Genomic DNA, 27,258 nt, shown 5'->3' with positions numbered 1-27,258 from the left:
AATCAGAATACAGGAATTAAAATGAACATAAAAAAAAGAAGATAATTATACAAAATTAAAATTGGCACTAATTTGTAATTTTGCTGTGTTAAACTATCTGTTTGTAAATTTAACGTCACACATTACCAAAGTAGATATTTCTATATTCCTCATATCGGCTGATTCTCGTATACCAAGGAGTGATGGGATGAATTTCAGTGTTAGATTTACAAGATCAGGTAAAGGAGTAAAGCCACTCACGGTTTCAGCTTGGCATCCAGTAGGATGTCATAGCCATACAGCTCGAAGCAGTGCTTGTCATTGATCATGATCTTCTGTGTGCTCTGCAGACTCAGAATAAACACCTCTTGCATCTGGTTCAGCATCTTCTCCACCTGGGAACAAGGAAGGAATAGAAGAATGTTCAGGAATCTTAACAGAATTGTTTGACAAAAGGGACTGGTAATTTATTACAGAGGTTGTTTTTTTTATGCACTAATGTACTGAAAATAATAAACCCCCTCATATGCTTGTTACATTTTCGGATGACCCTCCCCATGTCCTTGCACATTTTTTTCATGACCCACCCTGAAAAGACAACACACAATAGCACTTTATATTTTATTTTAAAATGTCCATTTTTATGCGTGAGGTGAAATGGGGTTTAACGTCGCGTCCAAGATTATTGCACTTATATAGCGATGTGCATGTACTAGTCTGGACTGATGCCGATTTATAGTGCTAGCTCACTGAGATACCATGCCGCAGTTTAACGTACATACCCCACTCAGACACAGTATACTGACTCCAAGCCAACCAGTCCTTGTTTTAGCCCCTTAATGCCGAGCGCCAGACAGGGTAACAACAAGTACCATCTTTTAACGTCTTTTGGTATGACAGGGCTGGGATCGAACCCCGGACCTTCCACTCTCCGGGCGGACGCCCTACCATTTGACCACGGAGGCGGTCTCAATTTTTTATGACCCTACCCAAATATGACTGTAGTTTTTTTATGACCCTCCCCTAGAGACAGTCATAATTTTTGGTGATCCTCCCCTGATTCCCTCTGGCCCACCCATCCCCATAACTAATGACCAGTCCCTGAGCCACATTATATATCATGTTTCATGACAGATTATGTTTTGTTAAAATCTAATTAAAATATGTGTTTTTCAAAAAGTCATCTGAATAAGTTGCTAAGCAAGTGTCACCAGTCTTGCAGACTAACATATTGTATGAATAAAAGAGTTTCAAGGTGGTGGATGAGAGTAATCTCCCTTTCGTACATTGATGGACAAGTTTTATGCAGCCAGAAAGATGTCAAACGGAAACGTTTTGTTTCATTATTGAGAGTTTTGTGATTTGTAAATATATTATTTATCAATTGGGAGGTGTTGTTGTTAAGATGCAGTGGACTTGTTATGAGAGAAGGGGTGAGGTGGTGACGTTCAATTCATGAGAGTAAAATCCCTAAACGTATGTCAGTTATTCTGCTACATTTCAAACACTGTAAAACATCCTTGACCCCAAAAATATTTAAATAGAGAAATTAAGAAAATAACATCAAATCTGGACAAGACAAACCAATAATTTATATCATGAGCATTGATCCATTGATTAGAGATTTTGTTGCGTGAGGACCATCTAGCCTTTTTATCAAAGTCTTGTTTTCATGCCACATTAAGCCCACTTTCTTGTGCTAAATACGATTGGACTATTGCACATATCAATAGTCCAGTCAGAGAACGTTTCACAAAATAAACATCCACGACTGAAAAGTGATATAATGTTGGAATATGTCTTTTAAACCCCCTATAAACTGCCTATGTTTTTCTGTCAGGGATGAAATCCTGAATGTTTTCTTTGTCTGATCGACTTGGTCATCATCTATGGTAGTCGCTATCTTTTGTGAAGGTGTACGAGATAACAGTGATCTGATTGGATATCACGTTTTCATTACAAGGGACACAACTTGTGGTCTATGAGTGGTGGCGCCAGGCTCGAGCCAAAAAAGTGACCTTGATGTGGCAAGGTCATCTTCCCGAGGCAAGAGAGTTCACTGACTATAAACTTCCAGTTTCCACCCTTGCCGAACTAGGCTGTTATTATGGATTTGGATTTTGGCTGGACAAACGAGTCTATGCATAGTCCAATCAAAATCGCGCAATGAAATCGAAATCTGGTTCGTAAACTGGCCTGCAGATTTCAGTCGACTGCAGGATTTGCAAAGCATGTGCACCGCCAACTGGTTGTCAACAGATATTTTCCAAATTTTTTCATGTTTTTAATCAAGGTGCTCACGTAATCTGATGCACTTGGCAAAATAATATCCATTTTATCACAATATAGCACTTGATTATCGACCATATCGTCTTGACTGGGCACGGCCATTTGGTTTGAAGCAAATGCAAGTGACATGAGGGGTGGAATCTGATTGGTCCATAGAAGAGGCATAGAAGGGACATAACTCATAATAACCACTGGTGGCGCTACAATTGAGCCCTGGAATTCCAGCCTAGTTCGACAAGGGTGGAAACTAGACTTTTTAAAGCTTTTTAACTCTCTTGCCTTGAGCAGATGTGGCAAAGGTGGAAACTGGACTTTTAAAGCTAGTCAACTCTCTTGCCTCGAGAAGATGTGGCAATGGTGGAAACTGGACTTTTAAAACAAGTTAACTCTCTTGACTTGGGAAGATGTGGCAAGGATGGAAACTGGACTTTTAAAGCTAGTTAACTCTCTTGACTTGGGAAGATGCGGCAAGGATGGAAACTGGACTTTTAAAGCTAGTTAACTCTCTTGCTCTGGAAAGATGTGGCAAGGGTGGAAACTAGGCCTTGATATTGGCTAGTGGACAAGCTTGCCTCGGGAGTGAGTGAGTGAGTGAGTATGGTTTTACGCCACTTTTAGCAATATTCCAGCAATATCATGGCGGGGGACACCAGAAATGGGCTTCACACATTGTACCCATGTTGAGAATCGAACCCGGGTCTTCGGCGTGACGAGCCAACACTTTAACCACTAGGCTACCCGACTGCCCCCTTGCCTCGGGAAGTTGGAGGAGGACATAAACTCACATCTTCCCGCTTGTGTCTTGCCGTCAGGTACTGTCGGAGTTGTTGTGTCGACCACTTGCATCCCTTCTCGGGGTCGTAGTCCGGGGCTGTCTTCTGGATGGCTACATTTGTCAGATGAACATCTTTATAACTCGTCAAGGAAAAACTGGAAGAAACTATCCAGGTATTTTGTTTTGGATAAGGTTTGATAATTATTTTTTAAAGATTCATCCTTTTCTAATTAGCCAGTATCTATTTATCAGCATCCTCTCCTTGCCATCTTAGTGCTGATAATATTTAATTAGAATACAGACTCATAACATGTATAAGTTCTGTGGCATAATAACCTCACATGCTCCTCTCCATTTAGCTAATGTGTCCTAAGCTGGGATAATCAGTGGTAGAAAGTAACAGTTTTAGTCCACTGGTCCTTATAATGATAACCTAAAGCAAAACCCATAGAAATGACAAATTTCTACTCGCCCTTATGATACCTTAACTATTGGGCAATTTGGCAAGGACTAAAGGACTAGTGCCAATTTCTAACACTGATAACCCTGTTCCACAGGGTCATAGCTATTGTAAATCTACAGAGAAGCTAATATATGTTGTAGAACAGTTCCTTGATACTATAACTTTGACATACGTTAGCTGATCAATACAACTGTTCTAAATAGAGTTGGATCATACAAATTGAAGTTTTGGTTGTTATAGGTTTGGCATTTTTGCTGATATGGAAGACTCTTGTATCTGGGAGGGGAGTTTTAGGCCTGACCATTGAGACAGATGTCATAGGAAGACTCAAGGATCTGAAAAGGAAGACTCTTGGATCTGGTATAGAAACTCTTGGGTACGAGAGGGTAGCCTCTCTGGTCTGGTGGAAAAGTCTTTTGGAACTGATTGGGAAGACTCTGGACTGATTAGGAAGACTCTGTTCTTGTGGGGATGCCTCTCTGGACTGATTGGGAAGACTCTCTGGTTTGATAGTGAAGACTCTCTGGTCTAGTGGGGAAATCTCTCTGGAGTGATTGGGAAGACTCTCTGGTCTAGTGGGGAAATCTCTCTGGTCTGATAGGAAAGACTCTCTGGTGACTGGGAAGACTCTCTGGTCCGGTTGGGAAGACTCTAGTCTGAGAGGGAAGACTCGCTGGTTTGATAGGGAAGACTCTCTGGTCTGATTGGAAAGACTCTCTGGTCTGGTGAGGAAGACTCTCTGGACTGATAAGGAAGACTCTGGACTGATAGGGAAGACTCTCTGGACTGATAGGGAAGACTCTCTGGACTGGTTGGAAAGACTCTCTGGTCTGGTGGGGTAGACTCTCTGGACTGGTTGGGAAGACTCTCTGGTCTGGTGGGGAAGACTCTCTGGACTGATAGGGAAGACTCTCTGGTCTGGTTGGGAAGACTCTCTGGTCTGGTGGGCAAGACTCTCTGGTCTGGTGGGCAAGACTCTCTGGACTGGTTGGGAAGACACCCTGGACATAGGAAAGATTCTCTGGACTGATAGGGAAGACTCTCTGGTTTGGTGGGGAAGACTCTCTGGTCTGGTGGGGATGACTCTCTGGTCTGGTTGGGAGGACTCTCTGGTTTGGTGGGCAAGACTCTCTGGACTGGTTGGGAAGACTCCCTGGACATAGGAAAGACTCTCTGGACTGATAGGGAAGACTCTCTGGTCTGGTGGGCAAGACTGTCTGGACTGTTTGGGAAGACTGTCTGGACTGTTTGGGAAGACTGTCTGGACTGATTGGGAAGACTCTCTGGTCTGGTGGGGATGACTCTCTGGACTGGTTGGGAAGACTCCCTGGACATAGGAAAGACTCTCTGGACTGATAGGGAAGACTCTCTGGTCTGGTGGGGAAGACTGTCTGGACTGATTGGGAAGACTCTCTGGTCTGGTGGGGAAGTGTCTTGGCTCTGGTAAGGAAGGCTCTCAGGTAATCATGGAGAAGACTGGTCTGTCAAGGAAGACTCTTCGACTTAGAGGAAAAGACGACTTAGGTTTCATAAGTAAGACTCCACACTGTAGGATACAATTGTTCTCGATAGACTCCAGAGAAAACCTTGTGTTTGAGAAGCGAGCAAAGCCGTCCCTGTACAGCCACACACGCAGCGGGTTGTACTGAAATAACATCACACATCCAGGTTATATAGTACCATGCCTTAGAAATCTGTACCAGTCTAGACATTCAGGGTTGGTATATATGGGTCCTCCTTTGACGGACAGTAAGAGTTTTTTGAATAAAACAAATCACAAAAGAAGTTATCAAAAAACATATTGCCGTTTTTTTCAGATAGTGTCTATATTAGAAAACCACACAACATTTCATTTGTGTTTTATGCAAGACAATTATATATTCCATTTTTACAGAGGTAATTATGCTTCACGCCTGGCAAACGTAAAGAAACAATGTTGGTGTTTTTGTCAATGAAAATATGTCAAACAAAACCATACTGAGGTGACTAGAACATACAGAGGTGACTAGAACATACACACATGTCTAACAAAACCATACTGAGGTGACTAGAACATACGCACGTCAAATAAAACCATACCGAGGTGACTAGAACATACACACGTCAAATAAAACCATACTGAGGTTACTAGAACAGACAGAGGTGACTAGAACATACACACGTCAAATAAAACCATACTGAGATGACTAGAACAAACTGAGGTGACTAGAACATACACACATCAAATAAAACCATACTGAGGTGACTAGAACATACAGAGGTGACTAGAACATACAGAGGTGACTAGAACATACACACGTCAAATAAAACCATACTGAGGTGACTAGAACATACTGAGGTGACTAGAACATACACATGTCAAATAAAACCATACCGAGGTGACTAGAACATACAAACGTCAAATAAAACCATACCGAGGTGACTAGAACATACACACGTCAAATAAAACCATACCGAGGTGACTAGAACATACTGAGGTGACTAGAACATACACACGTCAAATAAAACCATACCGAGGTGACTAGAACATACACACGTCAAATAAAACCATACTGAGGTGACTAGAACATACACACATCAAATAAAACCATACTGAGGTGACTAGAACATACAGAGGTGACTAGAACATACAGAGGTGACTAGAACATACACACATGTCAAAAGAACCATACTGAGGTGACTAGAACATACACACATCAAATAAAACCATACCGATGTGACTAGAACATACACACGTCAAATAAAACCATACTGAGGTGACTAGAACATACAGAGGTGACTAGAACATACTGAGGTGACTAGAACATACACACGTCAAATAAAACCATACTGAGGTGACTAGAACATACAGAGGTGACTAGAACATACAGAGGTGACTAGAACATCCCCCCATGTCAAAAGAACCATACTGAGGTGACTTGCACATACTGAGGTGACTAGAACATACACACATCAAATAAAACCATACCGATGTGACTAGAACATACACATTTCAAATAAAACCATACTGAGGTGACTAGAACATACTGAGGTGACTAGAACATACAGAGGTGACTAGAACATCCCCCCATGTCAAAAGAACCTTACTGAGGTGACTAGAACATACTGAGGTGACTAGAACATACACACGTAAAATAAAACCATACCGAGGTGACTAGAACATACACACATGTCAAAAGAACCATACTGAGGTGACTAGAACATACTGAGGTGACTAGAACATACACACGTCAAATAAAACCATACTGAGGTGACTAGAACATACAGAGGTGACTAGAACATACAGAGGTGACTAGAACATACACACATGTCAAAAGAACCATACTGAGGTGACTTGCACATACTGAGGTGACTAGAACATACACACATCAAATAAAACCATACCGATGTGACTAGAACATACACACGTCAAATAAAACCATACTGAGGTGACTAGAACATACTGAGGTGACTAGAACATACAGAGGTGACTAGAACATCCCCCCATGTCAAAAGAACCATACTGAGGTGACTAGAACATACTGAGGTGACTAGAACATACACACGTAAAATAAAACCATACCGAGGTGACTAGAACATACACACGTCAAATAAAACCATACTGAGGTGACTAGAACATACTGAGGTGACTAGAACATACAGAGGTGACTAGAACATACACACATGTCAAAAGAACCATACCGAGGTGACTAGAACATAGACACGGATGTCAAACTTGCGTCCCCCAATCAGGTATGGGTTCTCGATGTAGCGCTGCACAACGTACGTCTCGGGGCCTTCTTTGTTGGCGTCCGATATAGGCTGGTACTCTGTACCCTGAAGGAAGGTAACACAAAAAAAATCTGAAGATTATTCTGGAGTCAAGGTTGTCACTCTTTAGTTCAACTAGACTTGGTCAAAGCAAGCTTATGTCATTGGTCTTTGCCTGTCGTCCTTCCATCAGCACTGAACATAAAAAGTCTTTCTTCAAAACTACTGAACATATCAATACCATTTCCCATTTCATGTTCCACAATTTAAAAAAACAACATTCCAAAAGTAATATTTGTTGCTGTTGCTGTGTTAAAATACAGCTGAGCGAGGGATCACAACTCATTTGTGCTCTCTGGTTTTCATCATTTGCCTCTTATTAGAACAATACCGTAGGGGAGCTTCATAGCTATGTATTATTTTTGTTTGTCTATTTGTTATTTAACGCTGCACTCGGCAATATTCAAGATATATGACGGCGGTCTGTAAATAATCAAGTCTAGGCCAGACAATCCAGTGATTGACATCATGAGCATGGATCCACACATTAGGGATATGATGAAATGCATCAACCAAGTCAGCAAGCCTGACCACCCGATCCCATGAGTCACCTTTTACGGCAAGCATGGGTTGCTGAAGACCTATCTTCACCGGTAGATGATCGGTAACAACCGGTAGATGAACTATATTTGTTAATCAAAGATGACTTTAACAGAGTTTCGTCAGCTAGATTCCACAAACCTTTTTCCAGTCAGTGATGTCTTTGAGTCTCTTGAAGAGGAAGATGCCTTTCCCCTGGGACTTTGCAATTGGCTTCATGATCCAGATGGACCCGGGGTTGCGTCGGAACTCGTCCACAAAGATGTGGTACTCCGACTGGAATAGTAGCCCCGTTCCACAAAGTGATATTAGCGCTAAGTTGATCGTAACTCCCATTCTTTAACACTGACTTATGACAATCGTAGCGCTAAGATCGCTTTGTGGAACGGGGCCCTGATTATACATGTGAGTAAGTGGATAAATGTTCTTTTACACCTCAGTCAGCATTACTCAAGACATATGGCACACAATCGACTAGGTCAAGAAAACAGTGGTTGATAGCATGAGCAGCTATTAAATTCTCAAGGTATGATGACACATTATCAGCCAGGGCAATGTTTTACACAGTGATCGTAATATGACGACGATAATTGCCATATATTAACATTGTTTGTTTGTTGTTTAACGCCACACTCAGCAATATTCCAGCAATATGAGGGCAACAGGTAAATAAATGAATCTGGACCAGACAATCCATTGATTGATAGGGCTGGCAAAAAAAAATCAGTCATCAGAATTATCATTGATGGGAAGAAATATTAACGATTATCGATATGAGAATTGTGCCATAGATAATACCTTACATAAAACTATTGTGATGAAATAAAGTTTAGATTTACCAAAACAGACTTGTTATTGTCAATAATGTTAATTGCTGAAAATGGAAAGTAACTGTTTTTGTTATATTGATGGCTATATCCCCTAGGGCTGGAACGGGTAAATCGGGATCCCGAGGCCAGGTGGGTACTGAATAGGATCCGAGTACCCACAGGACTACCCGTACCCGTGGTAAGTCACACGATATTTTGTTTAATGACAAAAATTATCTAGAGCTCTATGGTCACTAATGTTCGCATTTCTTTCTGACAACGCACCCATTCCTTCTGACTTTTCATATGGTTGAACAAAGATGTAACTTCAGTCAACTTCAGTATATGCATGACCAGATTGTTTAATACATATCTACATATGTTTTGCCAGGGCTATAGCAAAACAAATTCCCAATCGGACATTTTGAGACATCACTTGAGACCTACAGCGGGTACCCGGGTAGGGTCGGGTAATAGGGGGATGGGTACCCGGGTAGTAAATTTGGAATCGCCCCAGCCCTAACATCCCCCCATTTATCAAAAAAGGGGGCTATAAAGAGGCCCAAATATGGCATTGACAAACCAAGGATCATAATATGGTTGAATCTGGGATTTGAAATGCTGTTGTTTGTTTGTTTGTTGTTTTACGCCGCACTCAGCAATATTCCAGCTATATGACGGCGGTCTGTAAATAATCGTGTCAGGACCAGACAATCCAGTGATTGATATCATGAGCATCGATCCACGCAATTGGGACCGATTACATGCATCAACCAAGTCAGCGAGCCTGACCACCCGATCCCGTTAGTTGCATCTTACGACACGCATAGTCAATCGCCTTTTATGGCAAGCATGGGTTGCTGAAGACTTATTCTACCCCGGATCTTCATGGGTCGAAATGATGTTGAGAGGATCCAGACATGTCTAAGGTAGATAACTGGACACATTGTGGAAAACACCAGGAGACTGGCATATTGATGAAACCTATCAATTTAGCATTAAGACCGGCTACTGATTGCTAGGATGGAGTGAGAGAGTATGCTTTACACTGAGTTTAGTGGGGACATGAGGAATGGTCTTCATATCTTGTACCCATTTGGAAAATCAAACGTGGATCTTTGGTGTGATGAGCCAATACGATCCAAGCAGTTCTCAAATGGAAAACATTTTACCCCCATGTTGTTTGTTTGTTTGTTTTGTTGTTTAACTCAGCAATATTCCAGCTATATGATGGCTGGGCCAGACATTTAAGTGATTGACATCATGAGCATCAATACACGCAATTGGGATATGATGACATGCATCAACCAAGTCAGTGAGCCTGACCACCTGTTTCCGTTAGTCGCCTCTTACGACAAGCACAGTTGCCTTTGTTAGTATACTGTCCAAATTTGACAGTGAAGCTTACGGATGTAGCCAATACTTACCGGTAGCTCATATGTTGTAGGGAAGAAATCACATCTTGCACAGATTAAAGAAAGTACTTCAAATATGATGATCATTGCTGATATACACTCAAAAGAAAATATAATTCTGATAAACATACATGTACCAGTTAGCTAACCTGAGTGGAGTGGAGTGGAGTGGAGTGGAGTGGAGTGGAGTGGAGTGGAGTGGAGTGGAGTGGAGTGGAGTGAACAAAGCTTAAAACTTTTAAAGAATGATCCTATATAGGTATTTTGTCACTAAACAACTTAAAAAATGATAAGTACCACCTTACATATTACTATAGTTAATCTGTCATGGCATGACAGATTACCTATATTATTTAGTAAAGAATTTGATGGTCCTTAACATTTTCTGAGTAGTATAGAATGTTCAACACTGGTAATGGTGAGTGATTGAATATTGTCTTCTGTCACAGTCAACTATATTCCAACTGCTACATAATGGCCTGTACATAGTCAAGTCTTTGACTGGGCAGACCAGTGGTCGATAGCATGAGCAGCATGTCTGCTGTCACAACATACTCTAGGGGCCTATTGTACCCCAGATTCCTGGTATGACTACTGGCTGCACATTGTGGCTGTGATGGTTGCATGTAACTCAAAGATACTTCTGTGCCTCCAGTTTCCCTGACTCTCTCTCCATATGTCTCCGCAGCCTCTTCAGGTTCTTCACCATCAGGTTCTTCCTCGTCAACTGCAATATCAGACATGTGTTCGTCCAGCTGCACATGCAGATTGATTCAAACAAGGTCAACATCTCAAGCTATTGATAAGGCTGTTTCATTTCTTAGTTTACAGATTTCGCTTCAGACGTTTCTGATTAAAACAAAATAAATTGAGAGATCTGATTATGTTGCCAAGTAAGCAGTGTTATTCAAGCTTGTCTCATCAGTCTTGAAGTTGCATTCTCAATTTTGTGAGTGGTGAAAAAGTTAGTTTGCATTTGACAGAAAAAATGAAATGTCTTTCTGATTTCTTTTATTTTTCATTATTTCAGAATCGGCAGATTCACTTAACCTATCGGAGGATTCTTTCCTTAGTGTTATGAACAATACACATTACATTTACCTTCAAACAGTCATTCAATCATTTTCATTAGCAAGGTCACACACATAACCGGGGGCACAGGTGGCCCAGTCGTCTAAGGCGCCAGGATTCGCTGTGCAGAGATGCATCCCTTGGGCACGCCAGAAACCTATGATTGTGGGTTCGAATCCAGGTTCACCCCGATTATGTTTTTAGGTTTGTCAGCACCATACCCGTGTTCGTGGCTTTTGCCGAAGTGGTAAACGTCTGAGACCTGCATCACTTCGGGCTTTCCTTCCACATTAAGCTGACACGCCGTGATATGACTGGAATACTGTTAAAAGTAGCGTTAAACCCAACTCACTCACTCACACACACATAACCATAATAACAATCAGACTTTGAAACAGAATAGTTTGCAACATATGTGTAGGTATACTGAAAAATGGATATTTTTATCAAAATGGAACTGTTGAACTATAAGCCATCTAGATCAGACAGGATAAGCTGTGAAATGATCAGTATGTGCATCTGAACATGTTAAGACAAAAAACACAATGAGATGATTCTATGGTTGAACACAACAAAATCTAAAATATTAAAATAAACAAATGGGGTCACTTCAAACTCCTTGCACAGCTTCAGACTGATATGGGACACAGGTCAATGTAAAAGATAATTTTAAATTTCTCACAAAACGGTTCCCTTGACCCCTTATTCTGCGACTTGGTCCATCAGTGTCCCAAGGAACTGTCACTTGACAACTGTTGACATCAATCCAATTCTCTAGGGTTGTATGTTTGTGTGTTTGTTTGTTTGTTGTTTAACGCTGCACTCAGCAATATTTCAGCTATATGACAGCGGTCTGTAAATAATCGAGTCTGGTCCAGACAATCAAGTGATTGATGTCATGAGCATCGATCCAAGCAATTGGGATACGATGACATGCAAACCAAGTCAGCGAATCTGACCACCCAATCCCGTTAGTCGCCTCTTACGACAAGCACAGTCACCTCTTACAGCAAGCATGGGTTGCTGAACACCTATTCTAACCCGGATCTTCATGGGAGTGTGTTAAAATGTAAAAGAGGTCTTTGAGATCTGCTCCTGTGGTATTTGGATCTAGGGAGAGCCCAAATCGCTTACTTTTAAATACCATTACCACTATGACAAGGATCCATTGATTTTCATATTTAATTTCAAACACGGTTAAAACGCTAAAAATGGCTGCTTCAATAATCATTTATGTCAACTGTAATTCTGAAGACATGACTATAATTTTTAATGTGAATTTTTACATGATAAACAGCTTTTTCATTGAATGAGTGAACGGTCTCATGACCAAGAAGCGGACGCTCATAAGCGTTTGACATTCATATGTTTTTAACGAGACGTAAGCAATAATGGAGTATTTTCACATTCCTGGGGAACTCCCTGGGAATACCCTAGTACGTCACAAACTCTGACATGCGTACAGTTTGGCCTCTATTCTAAGAAGGTTCATACTCCAATGAACCCACAAAAAATGAAAGTGAATTCTTAAATGAAGCATGCAAGTCAACACAGAAAGTCTGCAACAAATTGAGATACAATAAAAATCCTACTACCGTATTCGACGTAATAAGCGCCCATGGCGATATTTGCTTATATATTGACTAGTGAACAATCTCAATTAGCATCCCTTCCAATGTACACAAAACTTATATATTCGAGTATAATATGCACTCATGTGTTATACGCACCCTTAATTATGGGCAATTAAATCCTGGAAAAATATATCTGTCGTATATTAACATTTCAGGCTAAACCATTGAAATCTACGGTTTTTTCACCAAAATAATATTCTAATAAGATCCCCCTATTTCTAATTTTGAGAGCGCCCTGGGCGATTATTACGTCGAATACAGTAAAACAAAACATCACAACATGAACACTCGTTTCAAGGACTGACCTCATAGTGGTTTCGAAAGTGGTTAATTTTCATGTGTTCGTCAAGGTAGGCGTGGTCAAATGTCTCTCTCATCCACCACACGTCACACCAGTAGATGTCCCACTCCGCATCACTGCAGATATCACACGATATCACACACAGCACCGTGACAGCCTACTCCACCCAAAACACATCTCAGATACTGACACTTGTTGAGACGGCATCCATACACAGTCAGCATGGATTAAGGAACAATTCCAGTGTTTTGGAGTTTGATAAAAAAAGATAATTTCTTGAGTTTTGAGACACCCCCTTAAACTTAATAGTGAAAATATTGACATCCTCAAAGAGATTCTTCCACAAATAAAAACACATCAGAAGCTGTGGACAATACAGGCAAAAACACTTAAGACAGTTTTCAATCTTTTTCAAGATGTGGAAAAAAGTGATTCTGTCAGATTACAGCCCGGTTTACGACTCATCTGAAAACTTAAAGGAATTATATGATCTTTTATTCCCCCGTTATTTTTACAGGTAAAATTAGGCTTGGACCAGTAGTTCATGTGACTGCCAGTCTCTGTGGACCCGCAAATAAAGTACCTTATAAATCTTTGTTGTTGAAAAAAACATTGGTGATAGTCATAGAAGTATATTTTTCGATCGAAGTCAGCTTGTCTGTTACCATCAGAAAATTGTGACTGAACTTTGTGTGAATGACGTAAACATCCAACTAAGTTACTTCAGAGATGACGTCATTGCATTGAACATGATGTTATAAGAATTAATACCAGGTAATTTTCATTTGTTTTTTTATTTGTTGAAAGGGACAAGAATTAGAGTGAGTGAGTGAGTTGGGTTTAACACCGCTTTTAACAGTATTCCAGTTATATCACGGCGGGTCAGCTTGATGTGGGAGGAAAACCCAAAGTGATGCAGGTCTCAGATGTTTACTACTTCGGTGAAACCAACGAGCATGGATATGGTGCTGATAAACCTAGAAACATAATCTGCACAGCGAATCACGGCGCCTTAAACGACTGGGCCATCCGTGCCCATGACAAGAATTAGAGGGGACTGGTAATTTTTACAGTTTCAAAAACCAGCTGGAACACTGATTCCCCTTCAAACTTTTGAAATGCTCCCTCAACAAGAATAACGTTGTCATCAGGGTTTGGTCATACTGTTTTAGCAATACGGTTTGTGGATATCTTGCAGACAAGTTACTTTGGTAGGTTCATAAAAACAAATCTGTGTGTGTGAAAATTTGTATTTCATTATGCTTAACATTGCATGAGTCCTGCTGTGTAGACTATATCTAAATGGTAGTTCTGTTTAGAAACTTACCAATCACATTAATTGCATATCGTTCACTGAGATACCTATTTGCATGAAGATCTGACAACCTATTCATAGGTCACGTCAGGTAAACTTTCCAATCAGACAATCAGTGTCGAGTCTTCTTAGTTCTTGTTACAAGTGATCAAAAGATTAGCACTAGCATATCTGACTTAAATATCTAGAAAATGAACTTAAACAGTCAAGTCCAAATGTAAACAATAAAGGGCAGACATTATACTGTTGTGAATATTGTATACACCCTGTCGTTTCATCTAATAGGGAGTACCATCTATTATAAAGTATCATTTCTGTTCTGTATGTGGTTTCATTTCATAAATTTAAAATATCTGAATTGAGTGTTTTAAGAAATGAATCATTTCAGAGACATGACGTCTGATTAGCTCAAGAACCCACTCAGCCTTCATAAAGATTTGGCAGTTTGCCAGACACTAGGGCAACACTCAGTTTATGGATTTGACCAGTACTTTAAACTGACCTAGCATTTATTTATTCGCAAAAAATAAATGAATAAATAACATTGTGTTACACAAATGTGTATTATTTGAACCTTTCGAAGCTTAAACCATAATAGAAAAGCGATTGTGGCCTTGGCTATGTTTGTGATAAAGTTGTTTTCAAAATCTTCTGGAATTTCTCTGCAGTAACATTATACAATGTAAAAGAAATGAAAAAGGTTGCCTAAATAATGCCAACACAGAGACTGTTTCTCATCAATTGTCACCATTCTGATATTTTTTATACTTTTTTTATACTCATATTTGGTGAGTTAAAGTCCAAAAATTTTCAATTCAAAATGCGAATTCTTAGTTAAAAAAAATCTTTTAATCAACTCCCAAATCAGACAATATTGATCTCAAATCAACGCATCACAGAATATCTTGGAACAGTGTGTTTGCTCAATATTAGTCATATTTAACATCCCCCATACATTTTCAAATGTCTCAACAAATGTCAGTAGCTGGTATAATGGTGACACTACAACGTCTGCACACTACATGCACATGACACTAGCTGTAACATAGCTTAATAGATGCACAACAAAGGATGTGGTAGGATAAGTTCCTTTCAGTTCCAAAGGATAATTATATTAAAACATGACAGAACACTTTGAAATATTTGTGTGAAAATTATCAGATATGTTCAAATGGCTGACAACTAGCCTTCTTTTTCATTCTTGCACATGCAAATTTTGGACTTCGGACATGATAATATGAGTCATTTTCAAAATTTGTAAGATATTTCGTGTCTATGAATTTCAAAAAGCAAATATTTCTTTTCCTTGATATTGGTATATAAATAAAACAACAACATGTTTTAGAGTGAGTAAGTGAGTGAGTATGGTTTTTACGCTTTTAGCAATATTCCAGCAATATCAGGCAGGGGACACCAGAAATGGGCTTCACACATTGTACCCATGTCGGGAATCGAACCTGAGTCTTTGGCGTGAGGAGCGAACACATTAACCACTAGGCAACCCGACCGCCCACATGTTTTAAAGTTAAGGTAGAGAGTTTGCAACCTTAATGAATCCTAATATTGCTTTTGTAGACTTTTTAAAACAAAAAAAATGCAAATTACAAGTCACTACTGTTACATGTTGTAAAGTAAGGATTTTTAAAAAATTTAAAATTTAATTTTTTTTTAAATCTGTAAAGAATTGTTAACAGAAAAGTCAAAAGAAATCAAATTGAGGAAAATAAAAAAAAATGATGGTAAGCTTTGGTTTGTCAATTTACATCTATGACTCAAGTCTAAAAAATTGAATATCATGAAGTTTGGCCATCAGGCTTGTTACAAGCCAAAATGGGCACAATTTGACCCTACAAAGTCATTTTTGGGTGCTTAACTATAATTTATTGCTATTTTTTAAATGGTAGTATGTGCAGACGTATATAAGATACAATTTAAGATTAAAACAAATTTTTAGAAAAACATAATTAATAAGATACTAACATATAACATTTTTTTACAAATTTTGGATATGACTCATACACATGTACATAAGAATAGCTAACATGAGTGAAGAAGTCCATTATTTCAAACTTTAAGAGAAAATCTAATTATAAACAAGTTTGTTATCCTCATCTTTCTAAGAAAATCAACTTGGACAAATACTTGTTCATATTCAAATATTAAAAATATGCCTCCTGAAACCTCTAAATCAGCCTGTTAAACACAAGTTTGCCTTGTCTATACAATTAGTGTCTTAAAAATCAATAAAATGCAAATGTTGAAATGAAGAAAGTCTATTAAGAGATATATGGATGTTAACTTCTTGTTTATGAGGAACACAACGTTTCGGAGTATATGCTTACTCCTTCATCAGGTGAATTCTAATCACCTATCAGCGCCATTCATCTGTTCACTTCACTTGTCAGTTTCTACCCTTTGTTATTTTCCACCTTTGTTATCTTATTAATTTTGTTGTCCTTACATGTACATATATATATGTTCTCATGAAGGAGTAAGCATATACTCCTAAACGTTGTGTTCCTCATTATAAAGAAGTTGACATCCATATATTCTCTTCCTTATGTGTATAACTTCTAAATGCCTTTCAAAGACTTGAAGAAAGTCTAGTTTCTCATTCATATGAACACATTTGATAACTTTCTTTACGATTTCTTAAAGATGTTTGCTCATTTCTTAAAGTAAGAAAATCCTGAGGGCCTAAGGGGGCACTTATCATACCTTGTCCTTTGTAAGCTAACAAATCTGCATCTCCTTTTCACAGCATCATAAGTTCCTGTCACATATGGCTGAAACCATTTTTAATCTAGTGTAAACAATTTATTTATTATCTCAGAAAAAGGATATCAGTCAATCTTTGGCTCTACAATCTACATTCAATAATGCCTAGGAACTTGCAATTATTGCCAAATGTGTTATTTGCATACATATCTCACAATGGGTAGCAAAGAGAAATACACAAAACACCTGTTAATATTCTGTTAAAAAACATAATAATCATATAGAAAAAACAATTAATATTAAGACCAAAAGAAAAATAGCGTTGTCCATTAAACAAAATAATCAAATTTTATTACAATGTGCATGAAACCTGAAAATATTAATCAATTATTTATAATGTAGTCTTTAATCTAAGAACATACAGGTTTATACAGGGATTTATCTGGACCTGATCAGATGGAATTTAAAAATTCCCAATAACAAATATTGCAGTAATAACTTACCTGATGGCTTTGAAAAGGTAACATGTATTGCATTATAGCTAAAATGGATAGGATTATTATTATACCGCCCGCATGTTATCAGAAATGAGCGGACCACTGTAACTGGATAATGCCCCATATTGTTTAATGACGGGCCATTATCACGCCCGTTGTAAGGTGACATCATAGGGATAGGGAAAGGTGACGTCACGTTCAATAGTGACGTCATCTGGTTTGTTCTATGACGTTTCCATATTTGTAAAAGTGGGTCAGTGAAATTTGTGTTGATTGCACTAAATGTTTGAAAACCGATATTGTTGTTTATTTTTATTTGATAACAAATTCTATCCATTTTAGCTATAATAACGGTAGCACTATTTTTCAGGGCATTATCATTTGCAGAAGCCCTCGGTCTTTTCAACTGCCCTCCTTTGTCAGGCAGTTAATGGAAGACCTCGGGCTTCTGCAAATGATAATGCCCTGGAAAATAGTGTTACCCTTAAACTAACATCAGGGGCAATAGAGCAGAAAGGAAGAGGCTTTAATGATTTCTTTAAGATTATTGCATTGAATACAATGTTAAAATACATTGTCATGTCTGACTTTAAGAAAATATCAACTTAAAAAGAAATATCAATTTTAAACAAGAGAATGATTTCCCCCAATTTGCTGTCCATGGTACCTAGTTTGGAACTCCAGATAAATCCCTGTGATATGATTTAACCACCACCTTTCTAAAACAAAATGACCTATTTCTCCCAACTCCTGTAACCATGGTAACTAAGCATCAGTGATAGGAATAAACATGGAAGCCGACCCCACACTGGCACTACTATACAAGCAGGGAAGGAATTAGTGAATAAACCTCATAAAAGTTTCTGAAGTGTGAGACCCGGGAATTCTCCGGGAAGTAGAGACAGTCATAATGTTCTCTAGCCCATTCCTTGTCACACCACAGGAAGTCCCAGTCGCCATGGCTACTGCAACCATAGTTACCATACACACCTAAACATTCATCATCATCATGGTGATGGTAAATCACTAAAATCAGGTCAATTCATCACTTACAATCAATAATCACATTATTTGGTTAATTTTGTATTGTGATGGTCGAACAGATTGGATCATCCTCGATAACTTGATCATGCTGGACCAAAATTTGTGGACAGATTTGCCATCAAATTTAGAAAAGGTAATTACAGTTATACACAGGTTCACAAAGGCGTCAATAAAAGTTAAATCCTTTTTCTTGCAAAGCTCATAAACTTATTTCATAACATCGTATATACATCAAAGTCAATACTTTGAACATCAATATACATGGAGGTCAAAGTGAATGATATAATTTTAAAGTATGAGAAATGTTACCTTACTATCTGGGGACAATTAAAAATACATCAAGCTATCAATAATTAAGACAAGCTTGGTAATTTTAGTATAAATTGTATATTTATATACTCATCCTATCTCACACTTTGCATTTCTCTCTTCTTTTTTGATCCTATGTGGGAACGTGCTTGAATTTTTTTCCAGCTTCCATCCAAACCCCCCTGCATCTCCATGGTTACATCCAAAAGCTAGGTCAATTACGTGCCTCTCATGAAAGCCATGCCTGCTTGAACTGACCACATGTACACCTCTACCAAATCACTCTCTTTCGCAGAGCTTATAAGGCTAGAGTAAATGAGATGCGGGGATGTCGGGTGGGCCTATCACATGTGAGATAGGATAAGTATATAAATATACAATTTATACTAAAATTTCCAGTTTTTATTAAACTTATCCTATCTCACACTTTGCATTTTATCCCACGGTTGGATGGTCGGCCAAAGATACCCTAGCCTGTATAGACTACAACTGTGAGATATGCACGAGAAAGCTGGCTCTAGACAGGGTAATTTTCAATTTGTTTTAGAATTTTGAAAACAGTCTGGCGTCTAAAAGACATGAACTCATTAGCGGCAAAAAACACACGATCAACCAGTGTTCCCGATACGTTACTCAAACGAAACAGCATGAGCTGTAAACGCATAAGCGAAACGCAGATGACTTAAAATGGATCCTGGAAGGGCATCAATTCTTTAAAAAAAACACAGCAACTACCTCCCACGGACCATAGAGTGCGTTAGGTTTGGTAACTCTTTTTACGCTTCGTAAAGGTTATCAAACACTCGAGTGTATGAAGTGAACCAAAAGGAGAAGAGGAACGATCGACAATATTCCATAGAAATGGACCATCGAACCAAAACCTACATCACAGATACCTTATGCAGAGGTAAGCGGCATAAAGGGTCGGGACACTGATCTTTTTTTTCCTTTATTTTTATTTGATCGGCCACACTGAATGGTGACTTCGTAAATTAAGTCTAAAAAATCTCTACAGATGAGCTAATCCATCCTCCAAAAGGGACTCAATCTGAGAAAATCAAAACAATAAAAAAACATGTAACACCACGTAAATGTTCAATGTTTTATTCTGTATATACAGTTGTAACCCGCAAGGATTACGAAGTATAACAGTTTATGTTCTGCATGAACTGGGGCGAGACAGTGAACTTATTGAGCCCTTGTACGATTGTGACTGAAATGTATATGATCGGCTGCACCGATTGGTCACTTCGTAAATTATTGTGACATCAAAAGCATGAATTGCGCTAACCCATGCCACGGTGGCCAAAGCCAACAAAAAGACAGTCTTCAGCTTAACTGTCTCGAAGTCCTTCTCCGTCAGTGGTTTGTATTCGCCGGAAACCGGGTGTTGAAGAATAACGTTTAGATCCCATGAAGGAGACTGAAAACAAGCGGCTTGGTCGGCTAATTTGTACGAACGGATGAGCAGTTGTAGCTCTTTAACCGTGGAAACCTTCGCACCGGAAGTGGTGGCAATGACAGAGTTAATAGTCGCGAGGTAGGTTGCCAACGTGGATCCCCGAAGTTTCCGAGTCAAACGCAGGTGATGTAAACATTCGGGGATCTGTTGAGGCGAAGCGGAGGTAGGAGTGGAAATATCACAAGCGCAACAATAAGTCTCAAAAGCCTTTCACTTGTGGTCACAAAGGCGCCTGGTGGAAGAATGATGGGCAGAAGTGATGGCCCTCGCTTCCCGCTGGTAGTATCCTTTTGCGACAAAAGACTTCTGCAGATGCGCCAAACACAAAGATGGGGCGTTGTCAGGGAGGGGTGGAGCCACCAAGAGTGAGGTTGATGGAGGAGGTCGTTGTTGGGCAGAAGATGACGAAGGTAGGGAACCAATATCGTGTTGGCCTATAGGGCGCGACCAAAATCAGAGACAGGCGATTGGTAGCTGCTACCTTCTGCAGGACTCGGGGGAGGAGCCCTGTTGGGGGAAAGGCGTACGCACTGACACCTTCCCAGTAGAGGTGTACATGTGGTCAGTTCAAGCAGGCACGATTCAAGCACGTTCCCACATAGGATCGAAGAAGAAGGGAGAAATGCAAAGTATGAGATGGGATAAGTTAAAAAATTTAGTTTGTTTCAAAATGATGATGATGATGATGATGATGATGATGATGATTCAATCTACCGTGGGACAAACCACACGATGGGAAGAAATATTAAAGATAATCGATATCAAAATTGTGTCATCGATAATATCATACATAAACAATTGTGATGAAATAAAATTTAAAACTACCAGAACAGACTTGTTATTATCAATCAAGTAAATTGCCAAAGATGGAAAGCAACTGCTTTTGTTCTAACATAAATGTCCACAGAGTAATCCATGCATAAATGTGTCATAAGTGTGTTGTTTCTTTTGGATTTATTGCAAATTTGCTCAAAGTTAATTGACCGATAATTAGTTAAGGATTATCGATCTCTATGATCTGTATTGATAGCCAGCCCTAACCGGGGGACAAACTACTGATGCTCTATTGACCAGGTGGTTACAGCCCAGAGTAAAAAGAGTGAATGCTGCATTCAATTCTCGACCAGACAAGCCAGAGATTGATATTTAAGACAAATTATACTTGCAGTCACAGAACCTGACCATCTGATCATACAACAAACATAGAATGCTTGGCACCAATTCTAACCTCCACACGTCTGTTTCTGTATCGAACAACAAGTGAGTGAGTGAGTATGGTTTTACGCTGCTTATAGCAATATTCCTGCAATATCATGGCAGGGGACACCGGAAAATGGGCCTCACACATTGTACCCATGTCCAGAATCTAACCACTAGGCTACCCCACCCACCACCCCTATCGAACTACAAGGCAGCACCGTATGATACATCACATGATAATGTGAGTGAGTGAGTGAGTGAGTATGGTTTTATGCCGCTTTTAGCAATATTCCAGCAATATCGCAGCGAGGGGACACTGCAAAATGGGCTTCACACATTGTACCCATGTCAGGAATTGAACCACTAGGCAACCACTAGGCTACCACTAGGCTACCACTAGGCTACCCCACTGCCCCTATCGAACTACAAGGCAGCACTATATGATACATCACATGATAATGTGGGAGTGAGTGAGTATTGTTTTAAGCCGCTTTTCTCGGCGGGGGACACCAGAAATGGGCTTCACACACAGTACCCATGTCGGGAATCGAACCCGGGTCTTCGGCGTGACGAGCGAACGCTTTAACCACTAGACTACCCGCCCGCCCCTGATAATGTATGACAGCCCGTGTGATGTGAGCACTCACCCCGTAACCTCCTGCCAGCCCGGTCTCGCACGCAGGACATCTAGTATTGTGTTCTGCAGGGAACACTTGAACCGAATCACTCGGTCACTGCAAGACATGATTAAAAAAAAGGTTAAGTGAATGATGCCACAATGAACAATGCCACAATTATCAATATTTCACCTGTATCACAGCCGTTTGTAAATATTCATGCCTGGGCCAGGCAAACTAGTGGTTGACAGCATGAGCATCAATAAACACTGTTAGGTGTGATGACACCCATTCAAGCAGGTCATAGAATCAAACCACCCAATCCCCATTTCAGTGGGATCTAGCAAGAGGTACTAGAGAGCTATTCTGGTCTGGAATCTGCATTGGTAATTTAACAAGTATGAAATATGAATACACATATTGATAAATTGACATTCAAAAGAATGTTTGAATATTTGCTACTACCACCAAGATCTGATCAACATCAGATTTCTACAAACTTGGTAATTAACAAATTATAATAAATGTCATGTTGTTTTCACTCATCGAACACAACTCTGATCTAGAAATCTTAAAAGTATCATAACATTTGTTTGGTGGGAACTCACTCACCCTGTGCTGCGTCCTTTTAGATTTGCACGAGGCATTCCTGAAATAGGACCATCTATCAAATTAATTACAGAAAACATCAAACTGACATCAGCGCTTTGATTGGAATAAAAGCGGCAGTGATTGAATAGATGGCAAAGCAACATGTAATACCATCTACAACTGCCAAAGATGAATGTCAGTTAATAAACGTAAGACTGCCTCCATGGTCTAGTGGTAGAGCATCTGCCTAGAGAGCGGGAGGTCTGGGGTTCGATCACCGGACGCACCAAACCAAAAGATGTTAAAAGACAAATTTTACTAATAAACTATTAGATGTTTCTAATAAAGGTAAAAACTACAAAACAAACAGATGCCTGTAAAACAAATACAAAGTTGAAATAAAGGTCCAAAGTACGCAATTTAATAGTCAAATGCGTCATTTAAGACGTCATATGAAAAGAAAGAACAATGTATACTAAAGAACGTCAGTGAGCATGAAAGGACATTGACAATAAAGAACGCCAGATGGCGCTGCAATTTGTGAAACATTCTGAGTATAATCAGCTTGTTCCAATGTGTATATGATAACTGCATGCCGAGGTGCACAATGTATTACGTCATTTAATACTTTATTAGTAACATTTGACTATTTTTGCATATTTTGACCTTTATTTCAGCTTCGTATTTTTTTACCGGCATCTGTTTATTTGTATTTTGACCTTAATTAGTAACACTTAATTCTTTATTTGTAACATCTGACTATTAGAGCATACTTTTGTCCTTTATTTGAACTTTGTATTTTTTTACTGAATGGCCGCCCATACAAACAGGCCATGGAAAACACATATCTTATTGTGTTATTTCGCTGTGGCAAATATATTTTTAACTTTCGCATATTTGATCATAAGATAAGAGTAATGAATCAGCTACAATTAGTAATTTCAATCTACTGATATCAAGCTTAGCTGGAGACAGAAATGAATTTTTGCATGGTTGTGAATCTCAATACATGCTCTCACATGAGGATAAATAATGAAATGTGGATATCCATTGCCATGCCTGTTATAATACATGATGCTTTAAATTGATTTTGTGCAGAAATAAATTTGGGTCACGATTATTATTTTTGCTACACTGAAATATCATAGAAACCTATGGGTTTAAGGACATTTCACAGACACCTGGGACCTGTATTCTGGGGTCGATTTATCTGCTGCCCTCTTGGCCCTTGGCCAGTTGAAGTTACAAAGGGCTTGCTGAAACGTTAAGAAGATGGCCCGCCTGGCTAGCCAAAATTTCGCTCCTTCTCTGTGTATGTTAATATAATGTAATTTTATCATCTTGGTAGAATGACAACAGGCTGCCATTTTGAAATGTTGTGTGCAACAATATCTTTATTTGCTCTTAAATCATTACGGAATGAGGAAAATGAAAGCCAAGATTTAATCTCAGAATGCATAAAATAATTGTTTTAGGGGTGTGGAGTTCCAAAATTTTCAGAGCACTGCCAGGTGGCTATGTGACCTCAGGTTCTGCCACTTCGTGGCCCCACCATTTAGTTGTAGGCCAGTTAGTTTGGAGAAGGGCCAGTAACTTTAATAGCAAGCCCTGCTGGCTACAAACATATTTGTCGTTCTACCCAATGTGTATTGCATTGTCGTGTGTTTCTTAGTTTTTCGTTAATTTTGTAAGTCAGTGACACGGTCTATGTTAGGATCTACCGAGCTGACTCATCCCATGAAGGTTGTATGGCGATACAATAATAACAAACATCTAGCATGTATGTTTCTCGTCTTTTGCATCATGATCGTCTATACAACAGTAAATGGGAACGCTACAAGTTCAGGTGGGCCTAGCTAAGTCAATGCATAGGTTACAATATCATGTTTACAAATGTGAATCCAATCATAATGCTAAATTCTATGAAAAACGTACTTATTATTATATCAAATTTTCCATCAAGGCTGTTGATGTTTTTACGCAAAGCGGAATGACAGTCGTATGACTGAACAAGTGGTACACAACGGGCACCGACAACAGTTCACGATTTCGTTGTCAACAACGCCATTCTGGAGGTAGCGAAAAAAACTGAAGAGTTACCTTGGGGGAGGTAACTCTGACTGGTCGCCACATACAAGTCTCATATTCAGGAACACGGTACATTCTCAGAACAGTTAAAACGGGAAAGTTGATCTAGGATTCTGTTGGCATAGAAGACATAGTGAGTGTAACCTCGATTAAGAAGAGTATTTGAAGGCTAGGCGTGCAGCTTTTGTGTGAACCTGTGTGGCTTCTGCTACTTTGGATGTTGATCTTTTTCTTGCACTTTGCTGATGACAGTTCACTGAGAAATTTATGTTTTTTAGACCTAACAATCTAGCGGACTCAGAGGATGATATAGTCTCACGTTTGAAAATAAATTGTGTGGACATCATTCTAAAGTCACGAAGTGACTTGACCGAGGGCCAAGTTAATATGAAAGGTGTCTGAAAAAGGTGTGTCTGTGTCCCTCTCTGGATCCAAAGGTGTACCGTGATAACAAAAATTCTTCAAACGTCAGATCAAAACACCTTCAAAAAAGCAATATCTTCCAGAGAAACAAGTGAGTTTAGCAGTGTTTGATGTTTAATTTTATGGTACTGAGTTCTAAAGGTAGGCTATTTTTATCTACAGTGCTATATAAGTGCTATTACTGCACATACATAGCGATGTGCATGCACGTGTGCGTGCGTGCGTGGGCTTGTACTAGTCCTGACTGATGCCGATTTATAGTGCTAGCCCACTCCACCACTAGACCATGGAGGCGGTCAGATTTCTTCATCCAAAAATAGTGAGGGAGTGAGTGACTTGTATTCAGCCATATTTGAACCTACATGTCCGCCTGTAGTATATTACTATGTCAACAGGCAACCCAGTGACTAATTTAGGATACTAGAATAGCCATGTCACAGCCCAATCACCAGATTTCAATGTTAGGCAATGTTACAGGAAACTTGGTAGTGGGAACCTGTTCTGACCATGCGTGAATCTGGTTTAATGCCACTTTGAACAGACTTTCAGTTATCATGGTTCTATCACAGGGTGTTAGTTTGACGTGGGATGACAGGTCTTTGAAACCCATGAGAAAGCCACAGGTTGGTGCTGACAAGCCTAGAAGCATAACAAAGGCAAATCTGGGATTCGAAGCCAAGTTCATAGGTTTCTGGCATGTCTTAGTGATGCAACTCTGCACAGCAACTTGTCTAGCTTCTGATGACTGAACCACTTGTGCTCCCATTCCGACCCAGAACCCCCACAAGGCTTCAGGACAAACAACAAACACTAGTTGACTGGTTAACATGATCATTTATTGGTAACGGGGCTCCATGTATCACATGGGCTTCACTCAAAACTTTGATTGGATATTTTAAATGAAGCATCAATTCACATCACTGGGTGGCAAACAAAGCTATTCTATATCAACATCTAATTCACGTAATTCACACATGAGGTGGTAATGAAAATAGATTCTTAATGCTCATGAAAATATAGAATTTGCCCATGACATCTGCAGCACCACCAATTGAAACCCACCTCCCCTATTTCTCAAAATAGGATAACCTGCTTCAAAGGAAAGACAGTTCACTTAAACGTTTGTTGGGGGTGACAGGTAGTGCTGGTACAATATGGCGGGTGAAGCCAACAACAGCTAAATTATTGATAATTTGCAAAGGGTGCAACATCGATAAGAATGTATATCTTAAATGTCCATACATGAATTAGAATATGTACAAGACAAGTTGTATACATACACATATCCATACTATCAAATCATTCAACACTTATTTTAAAGTGAAATTCAATAACCAAAAGCAAAGATTCATATTTAGAAACTTCAGTGATGTGATTAAACATAATTAGGAATCGGCTCATAACACTCATTTAACACCTTATTCAAAATTCATGATTTTCAATGAGAATATGACTTGACTAACCTACAGTAAAACTATCCTTTATGTCATTTAAAAGGCAGTAGTGGGTCACGTTGGCTAAGTCTCAGTTTATTAATTATATTAAACTGCACCTGAGATCCCATGCAGGCTCATATGGCATGTGGTTGCACCAATCAAATCCTTCATTCCATAAAGGTTAGCCAATGATAACAAGGCTATCATAACACCATCATTGTCACAATGGAATTCATTGGGTGAACAAACTAGGTGTAGGTGGGTTATCTCCCTTATTACTACATCCCACAAAAGGCTGTAATACATCCATCTAAATCCAACCAACCTACAGCAAGGAGTGAATATTTGTTGTAACCAATGACAAAGGAGAACAACTAGTTCAAGTCGACAGCAATGACAATATTAAATACATTATATTACAATTTGTGCTGTGTCTATTTAACTTAGATGCTAGAATATTTTACAACAACTC

At 39.3% G+C, this 27,258-nt stretch overlaps 1 protein-coding gene across 3 annotated transcripts in view; it reads right to left on the bottom strand.

Annotated features, from left to right (window-relative positions):
• The window catches only part of LOC124137539 (probable tubulin polyglutamylase TTLL9), a 29,427-nt gene extending 4,520 nt beyond the window's left edge, over positions 1-24,907 (bottom strand). The window contains exons 1-12 of one of the 3 annotated variants that reach the window (XM_048398957.1): positions 24,775-24,907; positions 22,861-22,897; positions 22,279-22,365; positions 18,467-18,581; positions 13,091-13,202; positions 10,722-10,807; positions 10,093-10,126; positions 7,998-8,132; positions 7,188-7,322; positions 5,064-5,151; positions 3,054-3,175; positions 241-374 (exon numbers count right to left, since the gene is read on the bottom strand). In XM_048398957.1, coding sequence (XP_048254914.1) covers positions 241-374; positions 3,054-3,175; positions 5,064-5,151; positions 7,188-7,322; positions 7,998-8,132; positions 10,093-10,126; positions 10,722-10,807; positions 13,091-13,202; positions 18,467-18,581; positions 22,279-22,318 — 1,001 coding nt within the window. In that variant the 5' untranslated portion in view covers positions 22,319-22,365; positions 22,861-22,897; positions 24,775-24,907. The remainder of the gene's footprint in view (positions 1-240; positions 375-3,053; positions 3,176-5,063; positions 5,152-7,187; positions 7,323-7,997; positions 8,133-10,092; positions 10,127-10,721; positions 10,808-13,090; positions 13,203-18,466; positions 18,582-22,278; positions 22,366-22,860; positions 22,898-24,774) is intronic. The other 2 variants (XM_048398958.1, XM_048398959.1) reach the window with 2 other exon arrangements.
• Positions 24,908-27,258: the final 2,351 nt, after the last annotated feature.

The sequence above is a fragment of the Haliotis rufescens genome, unplaced genomic scaffold (assembly GCF_023055435.1).
Source record: "Haliotis rufescens isolate VD_foot unplaced genomic scaffold, xgHalRufe1.0.p SCAF_19, whole genome shotgun sequence".
Lineage (NCBI taxonomy): Eukaryota > Metazoa > Mollusca > Gastropoda > Lepetellida > Haliotidae > Haliotis > Haliotis rufescens.
Note: the sequence above shows the minus strand (reverse complement) of the source record. Positions and strands in the feature narration are given on the sequence as shown.